Raw genomic sequence first — 19,059 nt, 5'->3', positions numbered from 1 at the left:
TTTTACTAGCTCTATCTCTGCAAGTGTTTCTTTTCTGCAGGTGAAATCAGTCAAATAATGGTAGTAGAACCATCTTCTTTTTTTTTTTTTCAGTCCTCCCATTGACACTGTAGAACTGTTTCGGTGCTTAAGAACATAATATAGTTAGAGACAGTGTTTCCAGACTGCTACCTTCAGGGAGCTGCTAGTGTAAATTCTTACCCTTCATAGCGTATTGGGCTGTAGAGGTTTGTAGAGCCACCTCTTGGTTCTCGGAATGTGTGTGTCCAACCCACAAGCTTAGTACTGTTAACAAATTTCTATATTGGATTTTCATCTCCAACCCGGAAGTATTGAATTAAGGATGCTGAAAAAACAGTTCACCCAGATAGGAACAAACATTCAAAAGATTACAAGCAACAAACATGTTTTCTTTTTTCCTTACCTTCTGGCTTATGTAACACATGAAAAGGGATTTTCTGCTACCTACTAGTAGTGTGTAATTGCTGTAATAGTAAGCGTTCGGCAGCTAGGAAGCCTGGAAGTACACAGAAAAGTGAACCTTACTGTAAAGCTGTGGCTATTTATTTTTAAAAAAGGGAATTATTTCTAGTACACATTCTGCAGTTCTGAATAGCTCCACCTTATGATAGGGTGGGGGAACCTTAAAGTCAATAAAAGACATTTTTGAGAGAGGTCTGGTGTCTTAAGCCTGTGTCTGTTGTTGCTTGTTTAGTCAGAGTACTGTGCTTTTAGAGGATGCAAAAAAAGGTTCATCTGTGTTTTGTTAGATAATCTTGATTTTCTTTCAATTTGCTGTTAAATAACATTGAACCTTAAATTTTAGGTAAATATTTAAATCAATTTATCAGAACATAAAGGCACCTAATTCAATAGGATTGCAAATGCCATTTTTAGTAACTGGTTTTACTTTGCTTTTAATAAGAATGAAAAGTATCACTTTATTTTCAGTCCTCCACCCTCCCTCTCTCAGTAGAGTGCAGTACTGATGCTATTTCTCTAAATGGGCAGTTCTTCAACTATATGATAGAATACAAATTGTAACCCCTGCAGAAACTGCTTAATAACAGATCTTTTGCAGTGGCAAGTCTGATTTGTATGAAACATTGCAGTAATTGGCTTTGTTGGTACTGTCAGAGTGAACTTCAAATGAAAGCAACAGTAACTAGTCCAGACTTTCTTCATTTTGTTCAGGGTAAAACTGTTAGTAAGTGACTTACTGGTTTTGTTGCTTTCAATTAGTAACCCAATTTTGCACTCTCTTAATTATGATTTTAATTGGACTGCCCCTTTACACTCAGAGCCTGGCACCTAAACCAGCTAATTTAGTGTTTTGGCACAACTGAGGGGGTGAAAATTTCTTCCATAAATCTTTCTCTAGAGGGTATGTTATTGCTAGCATGGAAACTCTTTCTCTGGAAGTGGCAAATCTGCTTTAATATCTCCTTTCTAGCCTCTAAATTTGCACCCCTTCATTTGTGCCTGACTGAATCCGCTATTTGAGTGGTGGTTATAACTGAGGGAGCGGACGCCTCCAGAGTAAAGCTTTAATGTAAAATGTAACCAGATATGCCATATGAGCAGTTCTTAATTTAGATTCAAAAAGGTAATGTTGGTATATGTATAAGTTGCTTAGGAAAGTGTGTAAATTGTCCCTGTAACTGTTCCAAGAGATTAATGGTCATGTTCTTGCATGTTCTTAGCAGAAGGGGAATTAGTGATGTAAACTGACCTTTGAGAGTAAACTAGAGGACAAGGCAGGGGTTAGGGACTTGAAGGGAGAAAGGAAGAGTCAATGGTTTAGGGACTGAAGGAGAATTAGCACATTGAAGCCACGCTGGGCTGGGAGAAGAGGCCTTCCTGAGCCTTCACCTATAGTTCTCTCCTCTCCCCTGGCAGAAAGAGGGGGTGGGAAAGCACCAGCTAAAAATATTGAGGAAGAAATAGGAAGGACATGTTGCTCTCCCATTACTAGTCCTGGACTCAAAACATAAATAACATCATCATCTCTGGAGCAAATTGCATATGTGCGCTTAAAAAAAAAAAAAAAAAAAAAAAAAAAAAAAAAAAGTCCACCATCTGGTGGCTGGACTTCTTTTTTTGTCAGCTTCTGGCTCCTCTGTAAACTGTTTTGGGAGAGGGAGGGAGGGCTGTTTATATCAATGTTAAATCAGTTAGTAGAGCAATCTCTTTTTTAACCTCCTCCTGTAATCCTTAAATGTTTTCAGCTCATAGTTCAGTTGCAGTTATTTGTAGCTGGCATTCACATTTGCTCTGTAATTCAATTTAGATGATGTTCCTTGGCCCAAATTAGAGCAGACTAGTACAAGGAGGTTGGTGTGTGTAGAAACTGATCACTAACTCCATAGTTAAGGTCACTCACGTAGAGTTGTAAATATTTCCCCTCAGTTTTAAGGTACAGTTATCTGGCTTGAATTCACATGTGGAATTGTGATTTCAACTGTCAGATCTTATTTGTTAGATTTCTCAACTACTGAAAATGCTGAGTAACAACCTTACTGTCATCACAAAAATACTGTAATATTCTCATTAATCCACATGGTTTCAGTTCCAGCTGTTTGCCAGTTACTTATTTATTAAAGTCTATTTTCTGAATAGCTTCCAACTACACATTCTTCAGAGAGATGAGATTTTATTCATACATGTATCTACTTATAGGTGAGGAATTTGAAACTGGAGCATGAGCAAGAGAAAAACAAGATCTTGTCAGAAGCGTTAGAGACACTAGCTACCGAACACCATGAACTAGAGCAGTCTCTGGTTAAGGGATCTCCGCCTCTCAGCATCATCAGTGAAGAGCAGTTCTATGATGCTGTTTCAGGTAAGTAATGATGTCCAGAATGTGAGTGTGTAGCCAGCATGTGTGTGGTAAATGCGCTGAGGGGAGTAAGGGGGTAGGACCAGTCTCATTTTAAGAGAAATCTCTGCCTTTCTAACATGGAACTCATTTTAGGAGATTTCTGCATGCACTTTGTGAGCGGACCTGTAAAAATTTTCCTGAGTTCACCTGTAGAATTGCATTGTTTCACCTTAGCATGACAAAAAATTACAAAACCACAGGGCGGTCATGAGAGGTCTGATTTACTTGAGTGTCTACGCCCTCTTTTTAAATAGCAAAACATAAAGTTCCTATTATAGATGTAACTGTATCTGGTAGCCTTCTGCTTTGCTTTCTCCATGGTGGTGTATGGGTTTTTTTTGTTTTGTCCTTAAGATTGGTCCATAAAAATCCTTAGTTTTCAGAGACAGTGAGGTTAAGAAAGGTTTGTTCTGTTTCCATTTTGTATACCTTAAGTGTCACAGGTGGAAGAAGAGGATGAATCAAAACCCTGTGTGTGTTTCTGAAATGTCTTTTCTTTCCCTGTCTGCTCTTCAGTTTAGTATTGTCCATATTTTCATGTGCAGAACATGCACATAGTGATTTTGGAAGACTGAACTGCATAAGATGCTTACAATGTGCATTTGTATAGAGAAGCTGTACATACCGCTAACTGGATGATCCCACAACACATGGCGCTCTACAACTATGAATGGTCTGGAAGAGCTTGAGGGTGAACGTAGTCTTAACTGTAGTAGGTAATTAGATTGTGGTGGCATGCTTCACAAGCAAGCATGGCATTACTTTTTCTGTGAGCTGAACTGTCTGATGCTTCTGACAGATAAGAGCGGTGTTCCCAGACTCCTTGATAGGCGTTTTGCAGTGCACAACTTAAGCAGAGAATAAAACCCAGCAAAATGGGGTCTATGCTGAAGCATATCACTAGCACAGGAACACAGTACATCAACAGCAGTCTTTGCTGCTTGGCACTGTAACAAACTTATCAAGCCTTCAAGGCGGAGAAGAGATTGAGGAACACTAGAAACAGGTTCTTCAGAACCAAAATAACAATTTTGCTGAGAGGCCTCAGGCTCTGTTGCTTGTCACAACAAAGCAAAGGATAGTTATTTATCTGGTGCTGATGGAATGTAGTCTCTCCAGCCAGGCTTGCTTCCTTTGTATGAGAGAATACCTGGCTTTAAAGAGCTGTTAGTCTATAAAGCCATATATCCTATAACTGACCTAGTCTCTAAATCTTCTTGAATGAAAGTGTCCAAAGCCTCTCCTCTTTAGTTGGGAAAGGTGATGTTTGTGTCACTTGAAGCTGCAAATGAATCACATGGAGTAGATTTGTGTAACTGTGAAACTTGTTGAGCATATGTACATATATATACATATAGAAAACATATATGTCAATTCTCTCTCCTTCTGGAGAAGTTACTTCATGTAATTCATCTTGATTGCAATTTAAATAATTTTCCAGGACAGACTCACTTTCTTGACTGTTGACTTCATAAGACTTGTGTTAGAGTCTCTTTAAGTTGTTCACATGCAAGTGCTTTGCAGTCATTAGGGTCCTCTTTGTCTCTGAAGGCATGTGTTTGGGGGAGGGGCACTCTGATATTTTTATGGGGTTTTTTTCTGGACTAGAGAAAGGGAAATATGACATTTTCCTGGCTGCTGGGTGCTTGTCATAACTGTCACCGTAAGTGCAAAAGGAATAATTTTTTGTGGGTGTGGTTTTTTTGTTAATCACTGGGATCCTGGCAGTACTTTCTAATTCTCTTGCTTTTCTGCCGTGTCTGTGGAGTCAGCTAGAAGGCTTCTTGTCTCTGACAAGAATACAGTGAGAGCAGAGGAGTTGGGGGATGTATGACACTTGCTCAGAGTTTGGGAATGTGGGTCTTCTTTCTTGGGCTAATGAGACAGGGGATATAATCACAAATATTTTCATAACAGGGACCAATGACTAGGTGTAATTGTCAGAAGCTAAAAATTTCTATCTCCAGAAATCTGAACTACTAGAACTTTGTCTTCAAAGCTTTTGCTAAACCTGATTTACAATCTGTTAGTATTTTACTAAGTTACATTATATTTGTTTTGGATAAATAGACATATTCATGAATTATCATATTAGGTTGTTTAGGAGATTGAGCAAATACCAATGTATTTTAGCTGGGTGATATGATAAATTACAATCTCTGTCAGTGGAAAAATGCCACTACTGCAAGAGGTTTGTTTTTTTTTTTTTTTAATTAGGATACCATCTTTTTCTAGTTAGTTATCTGAATTTTTAAATATCCACTGTAGGAGTGAGTTTTGAAGTGAGAGTATTGCATAACTAGGCTTGCACTTTGAGGTGAAGAATCGTTAGCTTTGGCTTGACAGGTTGAAAGAAGCCACTGCTGCTTTTTGTTTTGTTTTTTTTAAAAGAATGTTGTCTGCCTATTACACAGTTCTGCTTGTTTACTCTCAACTAAAGTATAACTAGCTGTGACAATTCAGAGCAATGCAAGACTTTTCAAACAGGTTTTTGAACAAGTGTATTAGGAAAGATATGTTCGCAGCAGCAGCTACTTGTCCCCATTTACCATGCTCTTGATTCACATCGTAGAGCAATCTGACTACATGAACCAGACTCCTGAATGAAGCTGAATCAGAAGGTACAGCCCAGTTGCTATTGTGAACGCTCAGGCCGTGGTAGGAGAGTAGAGCTAATCTGAGGAGACCACCACCAGACGTGTAGCTAGTTCAAGTGCCAAGTCCTAAGCACCATCTGTTTGGCTTGCAGATCATCTCCAACTGACCATGCTACCTGCTAACGTTGGCTAAACTGGGCACTGATAAGTCTGTGTTGTGTAGTTCTGTTTGTAGAAATTAGGGGCACAGTTACAGAAATATTCTCTTTATTTTCCAACACGGGGGTGAGGAAAATGTAATGTGGTAAAATTGTTTACTGAAGTAGTAATATATTGGCTGAAGTCTCTTCTATTTTGAAGTGATATCAGTGCTTTTTGACTGTTGCAATTCCTGAATCCCTCCAAGGGGAGAGCAGGAGATGCTGAACACGAAAGGAAGAACCGACAGGAAATGAACTTATTTGTGTTACCAAAGCATGGTAGGCAGTGTTAACAGCAGCAAAGTTAAGGGTATTACTAACCTGAACTCTAATAGCAATAGGCAGTTAACAGTGGTTCCTGGTGTGCTGACCCTCTCTTGTCATGGGGGTGGTGGAAATGTTTAGCTAACCTCAATAGGACATGGAATGCTGGAGCTCTCAGTTTCAGGATTAAATGCTTAACATGTGTCAAGCTCTTCTATGTTTAAAGCAGGGTGGGGCAGAGGGGGAGGCACTAGGGAAGGGAAGAAGCACTAAACAAGTAGCAAAATTTAATAAGATCAATGGCATATTCTAGAGAGCTGGAGAAGTTACTAGCTTTAAGTATACAGACCTCAAGAAGCGTATGAAGATGGAATACAAATGCAGAGTTCATCCACAATGCTGAAAAATGGCTAAGCAGATCAAGAATTAAGAGTGAAGATACTTGATTTTTGCCTTTCAGATAATCCCTGATTATGTTCAAATTTCACACCCAATTTGGAAAGAGCTTGAACTGTCCTGATTTTTCTCTTTAATGTTTTTTCTGCAAACACAGCTTTTGTGTGTGTTGAGGAGTGTATTGATGTTTTTACATAAATGAAATCTTACTATAAAAGCAGTTATTTAACTACAGGAATATTTAGATTATACTAAAGCTAACCTGTCATAGTACAGCTTCCACTGTTATGTATCACTAATAGGTGCTGTGTTTATAAATAATGCTCCTAAATGGTACAAGAAGTGGTAGATGAGTTCTGTTGCTTTTGTTCACTTCTTAGTTTGTCTCAGTTATCAGCTTGCTTAAAAGTAAAAATCATACAAAAAGCATAGAAAGTTACTGCCCTTCCTTCTATGTTTAGGGTAGTTTTGTCAAGTGCTTGGTTGTTGGTTTTGGTGGGTTGTTTTTTTGGTTTTTTTTTTGAATGTGTACTAAAAATATTCCACAACCTATGTGAGAACACCCCTGCTTGTGGACTTTCTGCCTTGCATATACTTAAAAGAATGAATTCAGGTATCTCGGGGATGGGTAACACTTGGTCAGAATTCAAACTCAACCCTGTTAGTGGTTAAACACTACTGTTCTCAGGGATATTTAATATAATCAACTACACTGGCCAAACTTTTCTATATGGAACTGAACACTTACCAGTTGTTCCAACAGGAGATGAACTTCCCTTGAGTTAAGTTTCTGTCATTGCTTCTGCTGTTTCCCCTTGTTCTCCCACTCTTGCAAAATGTAGCTGGTGTTTTTACTGTTACTCTGACACTTCAGGTTTCACGAGCTGGAGAGCTTCCTAGTCAGCCTGGTCTTGTCTCAAAGATCACTTAAAAATTTTGGCTTCTGATCAGGACTCTTATTCCTTTTCCCCCCTCCTCAGCCCACACCCCCTGAACTTCAATAGGAAAAAAACCCTCATTTTCTCCTAGTCATCTGTTTGACAGCTGCTCTGTAGCAACTTGTGAATATAAATCTTTTTTTGCAGTGACGGGGGAGTATGCAAATCTTAATTCAGAAAAGAGCTTCAAGTACACAGGGAAAAGCTTAGTTTGAGTTGCCTGTTGATCTGTGCTCACAATACAATACTAGGCTTGTTCATTCTGACACCTAAACAAACTCTCAAGACTTGCTAAGTTTGTCGGGTCAAAGGAGGTAGCTGAGGTTTAGGTATTGGAGACTAAGATCTATCTTTGATGGCAGGAGCTGTTGTAGACGTAATGTCTCAATGAGAACCCTTTCTCAAGAAAATGGGAGAGATGTCTCTAGAGAGCACTTTCTTCTAACAGGATCTGGTTTTGTTCTTCTGCTGTTCTTCATTGTACAGCAATGCTCTCATGTTAAGTGAGGCATGTGTCCTGGAGAAGGCTGACTGATTGATGTCTACAGCTCTAGAGAGATTTGCAGGTGCTGATCTCAGTCCAGCATGATTGTCTCTTGGCACTATAAGGCCAGCATTAGGAGACCTGATCCATGTGTATTGTTTAAAATCCTTGTTATACTGAGAAGCATATCAGAGACACATCAGCAGTTCTGGTGAAGCTTACCTCCTTTTCTGCCTCTGGAGTCCTGGGTCTGTTGCAGAAACTCACGTTGAGGGAATTTGTGTGTCGTGACTCTTGTCTGAAAACAAGGCAGTGTCCTGGATGGTGTGGAAGAAGAAAGGAGCCTCATAGGAGGCAGACTCTGCTTTATGCTACCAGGTTTGCATCATGCTTTTCTTGTCACAATACCTCTTGTCACAGTTGAGCAGCTCTTTCAGTGGAGAGGTGGAATGTTTACCTTGAAGGGATTTATAAATTGTGGTCAGGATGCTGAGGCCCAAGTTGTGTTACAGTGCTAGAGGGTCTCTTCCTCTGTGGTGTTTGGATATGAAACAGTGTTTTCCTGACTACCTGGACCTAGGATCTCTGGAGAAATCTGTATTTTATGTAACAGAGTTGTCCACAAGTAAAAATGATTCTCCTTATCCTACTTGTTATATATAGTACCCACCAAACTAATGCTTTGATACATTATGTCATAATTTGGCTCAGAACTAGACTGACAAATTTGGGGAAACTTGTGAGAAGATTTTCTGGAGTGCCAGTCCACTTTTTTAACATATCCGCAGCACCAGCTGGCAGTTCTTTCCATTCCCTAGCAACTGGCTTAATTTCAGTACTGTCTTGACAAGGACAGGGATGGGTATTTTTAATGAAAGGAAAGATCTCCTTTATGCTTCTAGATACCACTCTCTCTAGAGAGCATGGGAGACAGGTCGCAGCCCATCCATTCATCAGGATTTTGTTCTGTTCATGACCCTTCTGTAATCTGGACATAGTAGAAAGTACTCTTGTTTCTGTCCTCTTCACCAAAGCAATATATAATTTACATGTTCAGGAGAAGCTACTAGCATAGTCTTTTAAGAGAATACAAGAAAACACCTGACAATGGACACCTGTGACTGAGATATTCCTTTGCATGGAGTACTACTTCAGCAAGTTTTGATTACTAGTTTTGAATTAGAACCAATATGTGAGAGAATGACTAATCTTGCAATTATTTCTCTGAGTATTTGCAGCGAAGAGCAGCGGCATATGCTGAAAGAAGTTCATAGCAGGAAGGGTGTCTACTACCATTTGGGTTCATTTTTTTCAGAAGCAGTGAGGCTTGCATTAAGCTGTTTACCATTCAGTGTTGTACCTGGTTTCTGCTAAAGTATTTCCCAAATGGGATAGAAATTGGTGCATTTTTACTTGTCTTGAGCTGTTCCCTTGCTCTCTGGAACTTGGAATTGGATAATCCTTTGATAATCTTGTCAGGTTTGAAAGAAAAACAAACAAAAATACAGCCTTTTGTCAGGGAACTTTTACTTTCTGATTTGGGGCAAGACTGTTGTTTCTTCAGAGCTGGTCACTACCTGACCAGAACACTGGTTGGAAATAGTGTGGTGTCATTGATGTTTTTAGTTTTAGTTGTGATGTGGATTGTACTATTAACCTACCTTCCAAAGGACAAAGTTTATCTTACTGATTGGTGAGCTTATTGTTTAGACTTTGCTGGGACTTACCTCCTTCTGTTTTTTGATACTTGTTCAGTAAGCTGTGACGTGAACGTTGCTGGATAGCACTAAGTATCTAAGAATTTAAACCAAACTGAAATCTTGTATAGGAGGAGTCAATACTTGAATGTTGAGGTAACAGTTAGGTACTCATGTCTGTGTGACACCGTCACTTGTCCTGAGCAATTTGTGCTCAGCTTCAGTTTTAAAAAAATGACAGATTTTGGCTCTGATCGAAGATTTTAATGCATTGTGTTCTTGCTTATCATACAATCTCTTTATGTCTAGATACAGAGCTGGAGCGGTCTGTAGCAGTACTAGTTACTTACCAAATGGATGCTGTCATCAGGACACAGTAGCCTACTTAGGTTTCAGTTTTGTACAAAGAGGGAAGATCTGTTAGTGACTGAAGTCTCGCACAGGCGGTAGATTCATTAACATGCACCTGCTCTTTTGCAGATTCAGAATCTGAAAAATCATTAAGTGGGTTTGAGACAACAACAGCTTACTCATTAGAGGACAGCATGGATTCAAAAGATACAATAACTTCAAGCATGTCTGAAGAAAAGGTTTGTGGCAGTGGGAAGTCTCTGTCTAACGGAATCAAAAAACACAGGTAGGATGTTGCCTGTTCTTAAGGTTATATTATAATATGCATTAATGGTGAGTAAAAGACCACAGGAATCTCTGAAAAGCTAACTCTGAAAACTTGAAAAACTTTGTTAGGGATGATTGACAGGTAGTTGGTTGTGCTATGATTTTATAAATAATATTTTTCCAAAGCTGATGTGCTCCTTTGCACCTTGTTTTTTGGTGATTGAATCTAAGTAAAAATAAAATATAATGTGCTATGTAAAAATGGAGACACTTGTTTTTGAATAGATCTTATTGAAATCTACGTGGATTTTAATTCCTTCATGTATCTTTAATGATCTATGCCTCCTATTGCCTCTTTAATTTCCAGTCATTTGATACTTTTGTTGGTACCAGCAATGAATGAAAAATATTGCTAGCCTGGCATCAGAAACTCAAATGTGAACAAAGGGAGTCTTATTCTAAAATTCTCATCCATGTTTTATGTGCTTATTTTGTGTTGTCAAATGATCCATTTTTGTTTGTTTCCTTGCCGATAAAGGAGGACAATAGGCCTGGAGTTAATGAGATGTAATAGACACCACTATTCTTGAGTTTCAGTGAAAGGGCAATATAATGTTTGTGCTAAAGATCAAGCCAGACTTCAGTATGTTTCAAAAAGACCACTTTGCAGGTGTGTTGGATGTGCAGAATGATGATGGGGACACCAGATTTCTGTAAAAACAGGAAATTAATATTTAGTTTTACAGAAGCAAGACAGACATACTTTAATTACTTGGTATCTTGAATAGTTAAATTGCAGTTGAATGACTGTTGAAGTACGTGTTAATGTCAGAGACCTGATGTTTCAGGGTTCAATCTCTGCATGTGTATCCCTCCCATACTAGGCAAAGACTAAGGCAAATGAGGGCTTGGGTGGGGTAACGGGGTGGTTTGGGAAGGTAGCATAAAGCAGCTGACTAAGCATGTTGCTCTGCGTTCTTGTGCTGTTAGCAAGGTGGTATTTATGGCCTTGGCCAAGTGCCTTTCCTAATTAGAGCAGGAAGTTTTGGGTGGGGGGGGAAGCACTAGGTGAAGGTGGACATCTGAATTGCATTCATTGCCTTAGAAACAACGAGGAGAAAGGAGGCAATTCATGATCAACGTGAAAATGGTGATGCATGTTGACATGCATTGTCTTGAAGAGTTTTAATAGTTGATCTTCTGTTTACTATAAAAAAGAAATAACGACAAGCTTCCATAATGCTGCACTATGCTGTCAGAACTGTAGGGAGCAGGTGACTGGAGGAGCCTTTAAGATCTGATGGTTTTAAAAGGGGAATGAAAAGTCAGAAACAAGTACCTCTGCGTAAGTCACTTCTGAGTTGTGTGTCTTTTAGTAGTAAAGAGTTTATAGCATGTTAGAGTAAAATGAGTGCATAAATTGGCTGGCTAATAATTTACTGCAAAATAAAAGTGGAAATATGATTTGCATATATGTAAGAACGTTTGGTCTTATTTTATGTGACTAAATGTCTATAGAGCACATTCTAGGTTGAGATCTAATGTCAGGCTTTTTTACCTGACACTTTAGTGACACATTGGGATTTGTCCACAAATATATTAATGCAAACTGTTTCTCCCCAGAGCTCAGCCAATTTAAATTTTACTTCCAAGAGAATCTTTTCAGGGAATGGGAGTTGTGTGATGTTTCTAGCCTTGTTTCTGAGGCTCTTGGTGGCAGCGATGCTTGTTTGGCCTGGTACAGGATCTGTTTGACATGACTTCAGAACTGTGTTACCTACCTGGAGCTGCTGGCTCTAGTTTGTGCCTTATTTGGTATTAGGGCTAGTTAGAGGGCACATGGTCAAATATACATCATCTGTGATGCCTCCTGTGTCCTTGTCAGAACAGAAACTCTATTTTCTTGATGCTGTGCAAATGAGGGGGGTAGAATATTTTGACACACTTAATTCCATCCTTACACCTTTGGGTTTGCTATAACTTTTGTTTAACTTCTCTTTGTGTTAATCCCATGGAAACAAGTCACTTGGAGAATAGACCATATCAATTTATTTTGCTTAAAACCTTGATAACCTTCCTGTAGTTCCTCAGATGAATAGAGTATCTGCAGCTACATTTGGGTTACACATGAGAGTACCTAACACTGTTTAGCAGTCAGTATAAATCAGAGTATTTCCTACCTTCATCTAGAAAACCTGAGTTCTAATCTGCCTCTCATTTATGAGTGGTGAGGGTTTTGCACAGGGAGATGGAGGTCATTTTTTGATGGGGCAGGGGGCATGTTTTTGTTTTGGACATGTAGGAATAAATCTGTTGGTTCCAAAGAATTAAAAAGTGTCGGGATGTACATATAAAGATAGATGAAGCCCATGCCACATATATTCTGCTGGTTTGTTTGGGGTTTTTTAAATGTAGTTTTCATCTTACTGATTGTTCATAGTGTTTTGAGAGTGGAGTTAATTTTTGAAAACTTTTTGAGATAGGATTTGAGAGATGTGAGAACAGTGCATTAAATAATCTGGAAGCAAGCATTCAAGTAACTTATTTTTAAGAAGGAATTTTTTAATCTGAGGCACACTTTAAAAAAACAAAACCAGAACAAACCCAGCAAACACCAACTCCACCCCACACCTCAAAAAATCCCCCAAATTCTCAAACAAATCTGAACCAAAACCCAAAAACACCCTGCACAAAAATGTTCAGTAATACCTACAAACATTTCAACATCCATTTGTCACTGCTGTTTCCCTCTAGTTGCTGAATTTTTGTAGTCAGCTTTCCCTTTGGTTCCCCCATTGGGGGCCTTTCAGAATGCAAACATGTTCATGTTTAGCTTTTTCAGAGCCAGGAGGTTATTTGGTCAGGTTTACGTGAAGAGCAAGCTAAACATGCCTTTTTTACACCATATATCTCTTCCCCACAAGACTCCTGTAGCAGTTGATCTACTAAAGGTAATGCTTTGGACAAGTGTGTTTGACAAATTGAACAATCTTAAATACTTATCTGTTCTACTGCACAGAAATGCCAGCAGATGTTTTTGTCACTTAAAGCTAAAATTAACTTCCCAAGTTGTTTCTAAAATTGACATCTGGAAGGAAATTCTTGCATTCACAAACCTTTCCCTTAATCACAGGGAGTGTGTCAAGGTTAGTAGGCCTCAAGTCTTGGCTGCCTGTCATTTTTCTGCATGTCCTTACTTGTCCCTGGGATCTTTCTTGGTGGCTTAAAATTGCTTTTTTTGTGTGTGTGCAGTATGTGTGTGTTATGTGGGGAAAAGAACTGATTCCCATATCAGGTTTGGCTGATACAGGTGAGAAATATGAATGAATAGCTGAAACGGAATGCCAACTTTCAAGTTATTAATCAAATTGATGGAATGACAGGTCAACTTTATTGAAAATGTAAGTTTTAATACGTAAGGAAAGCAATCCCTGTGTATACTTTAGCAAACTGGACACGTGTGTTTTACATGCAGAAGGGCTTACTTAAATCTGCTAACTGCCTTCATTAAAGAATACACAGAAAAAAAATAAGTAAACACTACAAATGAAGACTGAATACTTAATGGTCACTGTCCTCTCCTGAACACTTGTATCAAAGCATCCACAGAAGTATTTTATATTTAGTATTGTTCCAGATGATCTGTTTCACAAAATATTTTTGTATCAGTGGAAAATCAGAATAGGGAGTGAGTGATACTATGTTGGTCAATTAAGAAATATTCCTACCCACTGATCCCCTGCATGGGAGCTGAGTAAAAGTCAGTGCTAGGCTGTTAACTACTTGCTAACAAAACATAGTTTGGTACCATGAGGAGTTCAGGCATATGACTAAGTTTTTGATTGAATGGGGTTTGTATTTTAAATGAGCATTTTTTGGTTTTGTTCTTTCTGAAAACTGAAGTATCAGCCCTGGTTTAAGGTGTTTCTGTAGCAGATAACTATGGGAGTTAACAGCTAGTAGAGCTACTGAAACTACCAACTGAGCCTCACAAGATTTATTTTTTTCTTTCTCTTGGCAATGTTTCTGTTTATCAGAAAAATGAGGTGGAGGAGGCAGCTACAGCCTGTTCACACTCTCTAAAAAAGATGCTGCTTTAACTGCTTGAGGGGAGACAAGACCTTCTTGGTTAGGAGGGCAACACGATCATTTAGACAGACTTAACTTGAAACTCAAATAGTTCATGCAGTTTGAGTGAGCTGTAGGTAGTACTTATTGAGATTTTTTTCTCATTGGTAATAGCTTCATTATTCGAACACAAATTTTAGCAGTGTTGTGGACAAAAGTCTTTGACCTATATTTATGCCTTTCTATAGGTAAGTTGGATTAATAGTTGAGCTAGTCAGTAGCAGCAAGAAAACTGAACAAAATCTGTGCGTGATTTCTCATAAAGCTGAGGAATACAGGCTGTATTACACAGCCTAAATGTTGGTCTTGAAAGTATGTTTAGGACTTGTTTCAGTATATATCAGCCCCCTGAGGAACAGGCTGCTGTCTTTTCTGTTGTTCCTGAGGACTGATTTTAATATAGGTAATAAATGTCATGGCCTTTCATTGTCAGTATACAGGTGACTAGGGGAAAAAAAAAACAAACCTCCAATCTCTTCAGGCATAGTGAACATACCTATGTACCTACTCAGAAAGCACTTATTTTTTCTCACAAAGACACAAATGAGTATCATAGCAGTGCCATTGTAAAAACATCTGATAACTGATGTAGAAATTCTCTTCCAGTGCTCTTATGCAAAATGAAGGCAATGGTTCTGTTTCTGGTTTTGGAGAAATTCAGGTTTCTGTGCGGGTAAAACAGTTTGAGTAGCGCTGTCGTTCCCCCTTGGTTTTCAATTTAAAAATTGGAATCCTGTTATTTTCAAAAACGAATATTTGGGTTTCTGAGTCATGGTTAGTAATGGAAAACTTTTCTTTCTTCTGCTTTCTTCCCTGTTCCTTCGCACAGAACAAGCTTGCCATCTCCGATGTTCTCCAGAAATGACTTCAGTATCTGGAGTATCTTAAGAAAATGCATTGGAATGGTAGGTAATCAGAAGGCTATGATAAAAGATGTGAAGTGATTGTTTCATTTGAGGCCCAAATGAAAACTTGTTGGGGAGAGGGATTTTTTAATTTTATTTTTTTTTAATTTGATGCTTATGCTTTAGTTGCTTTTGCAACTCGAATGCAAGGCTTGGTCAGAGCAATATTCCTTCAGTAAAAGCATTCTCTTTTTTTCTAGCCCTTAAAGTAATTTGTGGTAGCAAACTTTTTTTCTTTGACTGTGAAAAAACTAAAAAAACAGCTACTTTAATTTTGTTCTTCTCCCTTCCTCTTAGTATCTCAGTCTTCCCCCCCCATGGTGTTAGTGGCCAGATGGTGGCCAGATCAGAGTTTAGCTGGTTGGCACCTACTCTCCTTCCAGCTAAGGGTGAATTGAGAAGAGTTGTTCTCTCCATTAGATCCTGCAGTAGGCTGAAAGTACTTAAGGCTGATAAACCTCTGTCAGCTTGTAACAGTAGCCTACAGAAGGGAGTGTGTGTGTTTAGTTGCTGTTGTTTTCTCCTCCTCCCCTTGCTGTAGTTAGAAACAGCACCAAGCAATGAGATATGGAAATGCTGGGGAGTGCCTGGATCAAGCAGCTCCAAGTCTTCTGAGTTGAGAAGCATCTGAGGCTTCTCACAGTGGCTTTAGCGGAAAAGCGTTATAACCTTAAAATACAAAGAGCAGATTGAAATGCTGTCTTGCATAAGGTGTGTGCAGAAAAAAAAAAAAATCCATAAAGGTTTTAATTCTGCTTTGCAGAAATTGCTGCACAGAAGTTTGCACGGGGAGCGGGGGGAGGAACTTGGAGTGGATTGTACCAAAGTGTCTGCCAAAGCTGTTAGTGCCAGATGCTGCTTTTATGGTTAAGAACAGTGCTGTTCACTGCATGCATTGCCAGGGGTCATACTGTATACTTTTAATTTGCTACTGCAGGCAGTTTAAAACATTCCTATGTTATGCATTCAGAGGGCATGCTTATAAAGTGGGACAGAGAATAAACAGTGTCAAAGCTGTAGGACTTCTTTTAAATTTTTATTCCTGCTACAAAAATTCCTTTCAAAATACAGAATTATTGTTTTGACTCCTGTGCCGCCATGTTTCCCTGTTACTTCTCATCTTCCACCCACCTGCCTCCAGAAGAGAGATGTTTAAGTAGTTAGATGGCCTAGATCTATTTTGAGGGAAATAAATAACTTAGACTTTAAAAGTACCCTTAATACTTCATTCCATTGTTTCATCTCACCTTCTTAATGCTTTTATTAAGAGGAAGTTTGTTTGTTTGATGTTTGGTTGTCTTTTTATTTTAAAAGTAGCCTTAACGTCTACACAGATAGGCTTATCAAGCTCATAAGGGATGTACAAGGTTTTTTCCTTTCAGCATTAGTGAAGCCAGGTCAAGCACATTACATTAGCACTAAGAGCATCATTTATTTTTGTAATAAGCCAATTACACTTGGGTTACTGCAGGTCAGTGTATGTAATCATTTGGGTTTTAACATAAATTTCATTTGTGCATCAGGAGTTGTCAAAGATCACAATGCCAGTTATATTCAATGAGCCACTGAGCTTTCTACAGCGACTTACAGAGTACATGGAGCATACGTATCTCATCCACAAAGCCAGCTCACTTTCCAGTACAACTGAGCGAATGCAGGTACTTTGGGTAATTTGTGCTAGCTCTTGATGAATGCGTTGCAATTTTTTTTTCTTCATAGATAGTCTCATTATAGAAGAAACTCCCTGTATTTGCTACATGTCAGGTTCTCTTACTCATTAATCAGTTTTGCTTATCTAGGAAAATGTTTTGCTTTTCCTAAGGCTTGATTTTTTTTTTTTTTTTTTTTTTTTTTTTTTTTTTAGCCTTTTGATGAAAACTTTATTTTTATTCCCCTGCCTTGCAAGCGGAACTTTGCAAAGCTGGTCAGAAGAATCATTCTGTAATAGCATGACTGCTGTTGATAAAGACTAAAATCCAGGAGATTAACTGTGTACTCTTATTCTTTTGAATAGTGTGTTGCTGCATTTGCTGTGTCTGCTGTAGCCTCGCAGTGGGAACGTACAGGGAAGCCGTTCAACCCATTGCTTGGAGAGACATATGAATTGATCAGGTAATGAACAGAAGATGCACTGAAGAGCAGAGACAGTATTCTGTGTAACTGATGTTTCATTAGACTTGTCAGGTGGCTTGCAGACTGCTCTTCAGCTTGTAAGATTCCACCCATTCTCCTAGCAGCTGCTGGAGGTGCTTGCAATGCATGTTGGTGTTCAGTGCACCTTCCAGGGAAGGGAAACTACTTAACTTTTCAACTCGGAGCAGGCAAATGAAAATTGCCAGGTTTAAAAGCAAGTTTTATTTACAAAAGTGACTTTTTTTTTTTTCCCTGAAACCTTCCGAATGAAAAGATGCATGGTACATAAGGGAGGTGTTAGAATTGTAATATTCATTACATGAATGTCCAGAATACAAATAGGCATGTTAGTCTATTAGTGTGCAGCTACACTCAGGGCAGATTTTTCTCTTGGGTGAGGTTTTGGCTTATGTTTATGCAAAAGATTAAGGAAGAGGTTACTATCAAAAATAAACATACTGATTGATCAGATTTGGTAGTTCTTGTTATCTTTTTACATTATATCCTCAGTTATTTAGAACGAGGATGTTCTATGTATTAGTTAAAACAAAAAAAACCCAGATCAACCAACTCTTTCACCAAGTACAGCAACTATGCATGGGTCCAACTGTCTCACCCTCGGGAAGAGAACCGCAACTTCACTACAGTTGTTACGTAGATACATGCTTTTGGTTATCTTTATTTTGCAGAGATGATCTTGGATTTAGACTTCTCTCAGAGCAAGTTAGCCATCATCCACCAATCAGTGCTTTCTACGCTGAAGGCTTAAATAATGATTTTGTGTTTCATGGATCAATTTATCCTAAACTCAAATTCTGGGGCAAGAGTGTGGAAGCAGAACCAAAAGGCACAATGACTTTGGAGCTTCTTGAGTAAGTTGATAAGCAATAATTGTGTAGGCACAGTGGCTACATCCATGCTGATTAGTGTGCATTAGCATCTCATGGCTTAGGAATGGACGTGTCTTAACACCCACATCCTAATGTTTGATGGCAGATCACTTTGCAGCTTTGCAGGGGGAACAGGATGAGAAGATGAAAGGAACTGCCATCATTTTCCTAATATACTGCATACTAATAGTGACAGTATTTGGGGCTTGAGTCTGTGTGTTCTGCAGATGCCTGGTCATCAGTCCTACAAAGACTAGCATGCTTGAGTCCTGTTTGCTTTCCTCATGTCATTCAGTGCTAACAGTGACTGCACAGAAGTGGCTGTTTTAAGGAATTGATAAAATCAGTAGCAATAGGTTAATAAAATTCTTGAGTTTCCTGCCTTGTTGCCATATCCATTTCAAAGACCTGGTGTGATCTATAGGTGATGGCTTGTTGCAGGAGTGACATCCAGTACAAAGATACAGTATTTTAATTTTTATTCCCCCCTTAGACACAATGAAGCCTACACGTGGACAAATCCTACCTGCTGTGTGCATAACATTATTGTGGGCAAACTTTGGATTGAGCAGTATGGAAATGTGGAAATAACTAACCATAAGTAAGTTAAGAGTGTGAGTGCTTTCACTTGCTGCAAGTTTGAAGAAGAAAAGCATTTGGAAATAATGCCCTTTTGTTCTGCCTTTAGAACAGGTGAGAAGTGTATACTAAGTTTCAAACCCTGTGGCCTCTTCGGGAAGGAGTTACACAAAGTTGAAGGCTACATTCAGGACAAAAGGTAACAGCTTTATTCCTAATAGGAAACAAATGGGTGTCCGATGTTTCTGATGCCAGTTGTAGAACTGAATGCCTCTAACATAGTCTGTCAAGGGCATGAACTTGCAAGGTTATGAATTGTGCAAGACCAATAATTCAGTTTTAAGAGTTG

At 38.8% G+C, this 19,059-nt stretch overlaps 1 protein-coding gene across 2 annotated transcripts in view; it reads left to right on the top strand.

Annotated features, from left to right (window-relative positions):
* The window catches only part of OSBPL1A (oxysterol binding protein like 1A), a 76,862-nt gene that overhangs the window by 45,300 nt on the left and 12,503 nt on the right, over window positions 1-19,059 (top strand). For both annotated transcript variants that reach the window (XM_026841663.1, XM_026841664.1), the window contains exons 16-23: window positions 2,680-2,842; window positions 9,938-10,094; window positions 15,033-15,108; window positions 16,632-16,766; window positions 17,123-17,220; window positions 17,931-18,113; window positions 18,625-18,732; window positions 18,820-18,909. In XM_026841663.1, coding sequence (XP_026697464.1) covers window positions 2,680-2,842; window positions 9,938-10,094; window positions 15,033-15,108; window positions 16,632-16,766; window positions 17,123-17,220; window positions 17,931-18,113; window positions 18,625-18,732; window positions 18,820-18,909 — 1,010 coding nt within the window. The remainder of the gene's footprint in view (window positions 1-2,679; window positions 2,843-9,937; window positions 10,095-15,032; window positions 15,109-16,631; window positions 16,767-17,122; window positions 17,221-17,930; window positions 18,114-18,624; window positions 18,733-18,819; window positions 18,910-19,059) is intronic.

Source organism: Athene cunicularia (assembly GCF_003259725.1).
Source record: "Athene cunicularia isolate RWA chromosome 2 unlocalized genomic scaffold, athCun1 chr2_part1, whole genome shotgun sequence".
Classification (NCBI taxonomy): Eukaryota; Metazoa; Chordata; class Aves; order Strigiformes; family Strigidae; genus Athene; species Athene cunicularia.
Note: the sequence above shows the minus strand (reverse complement) of the source record. Positions and strands in the feature narration are given on the sequence as shown.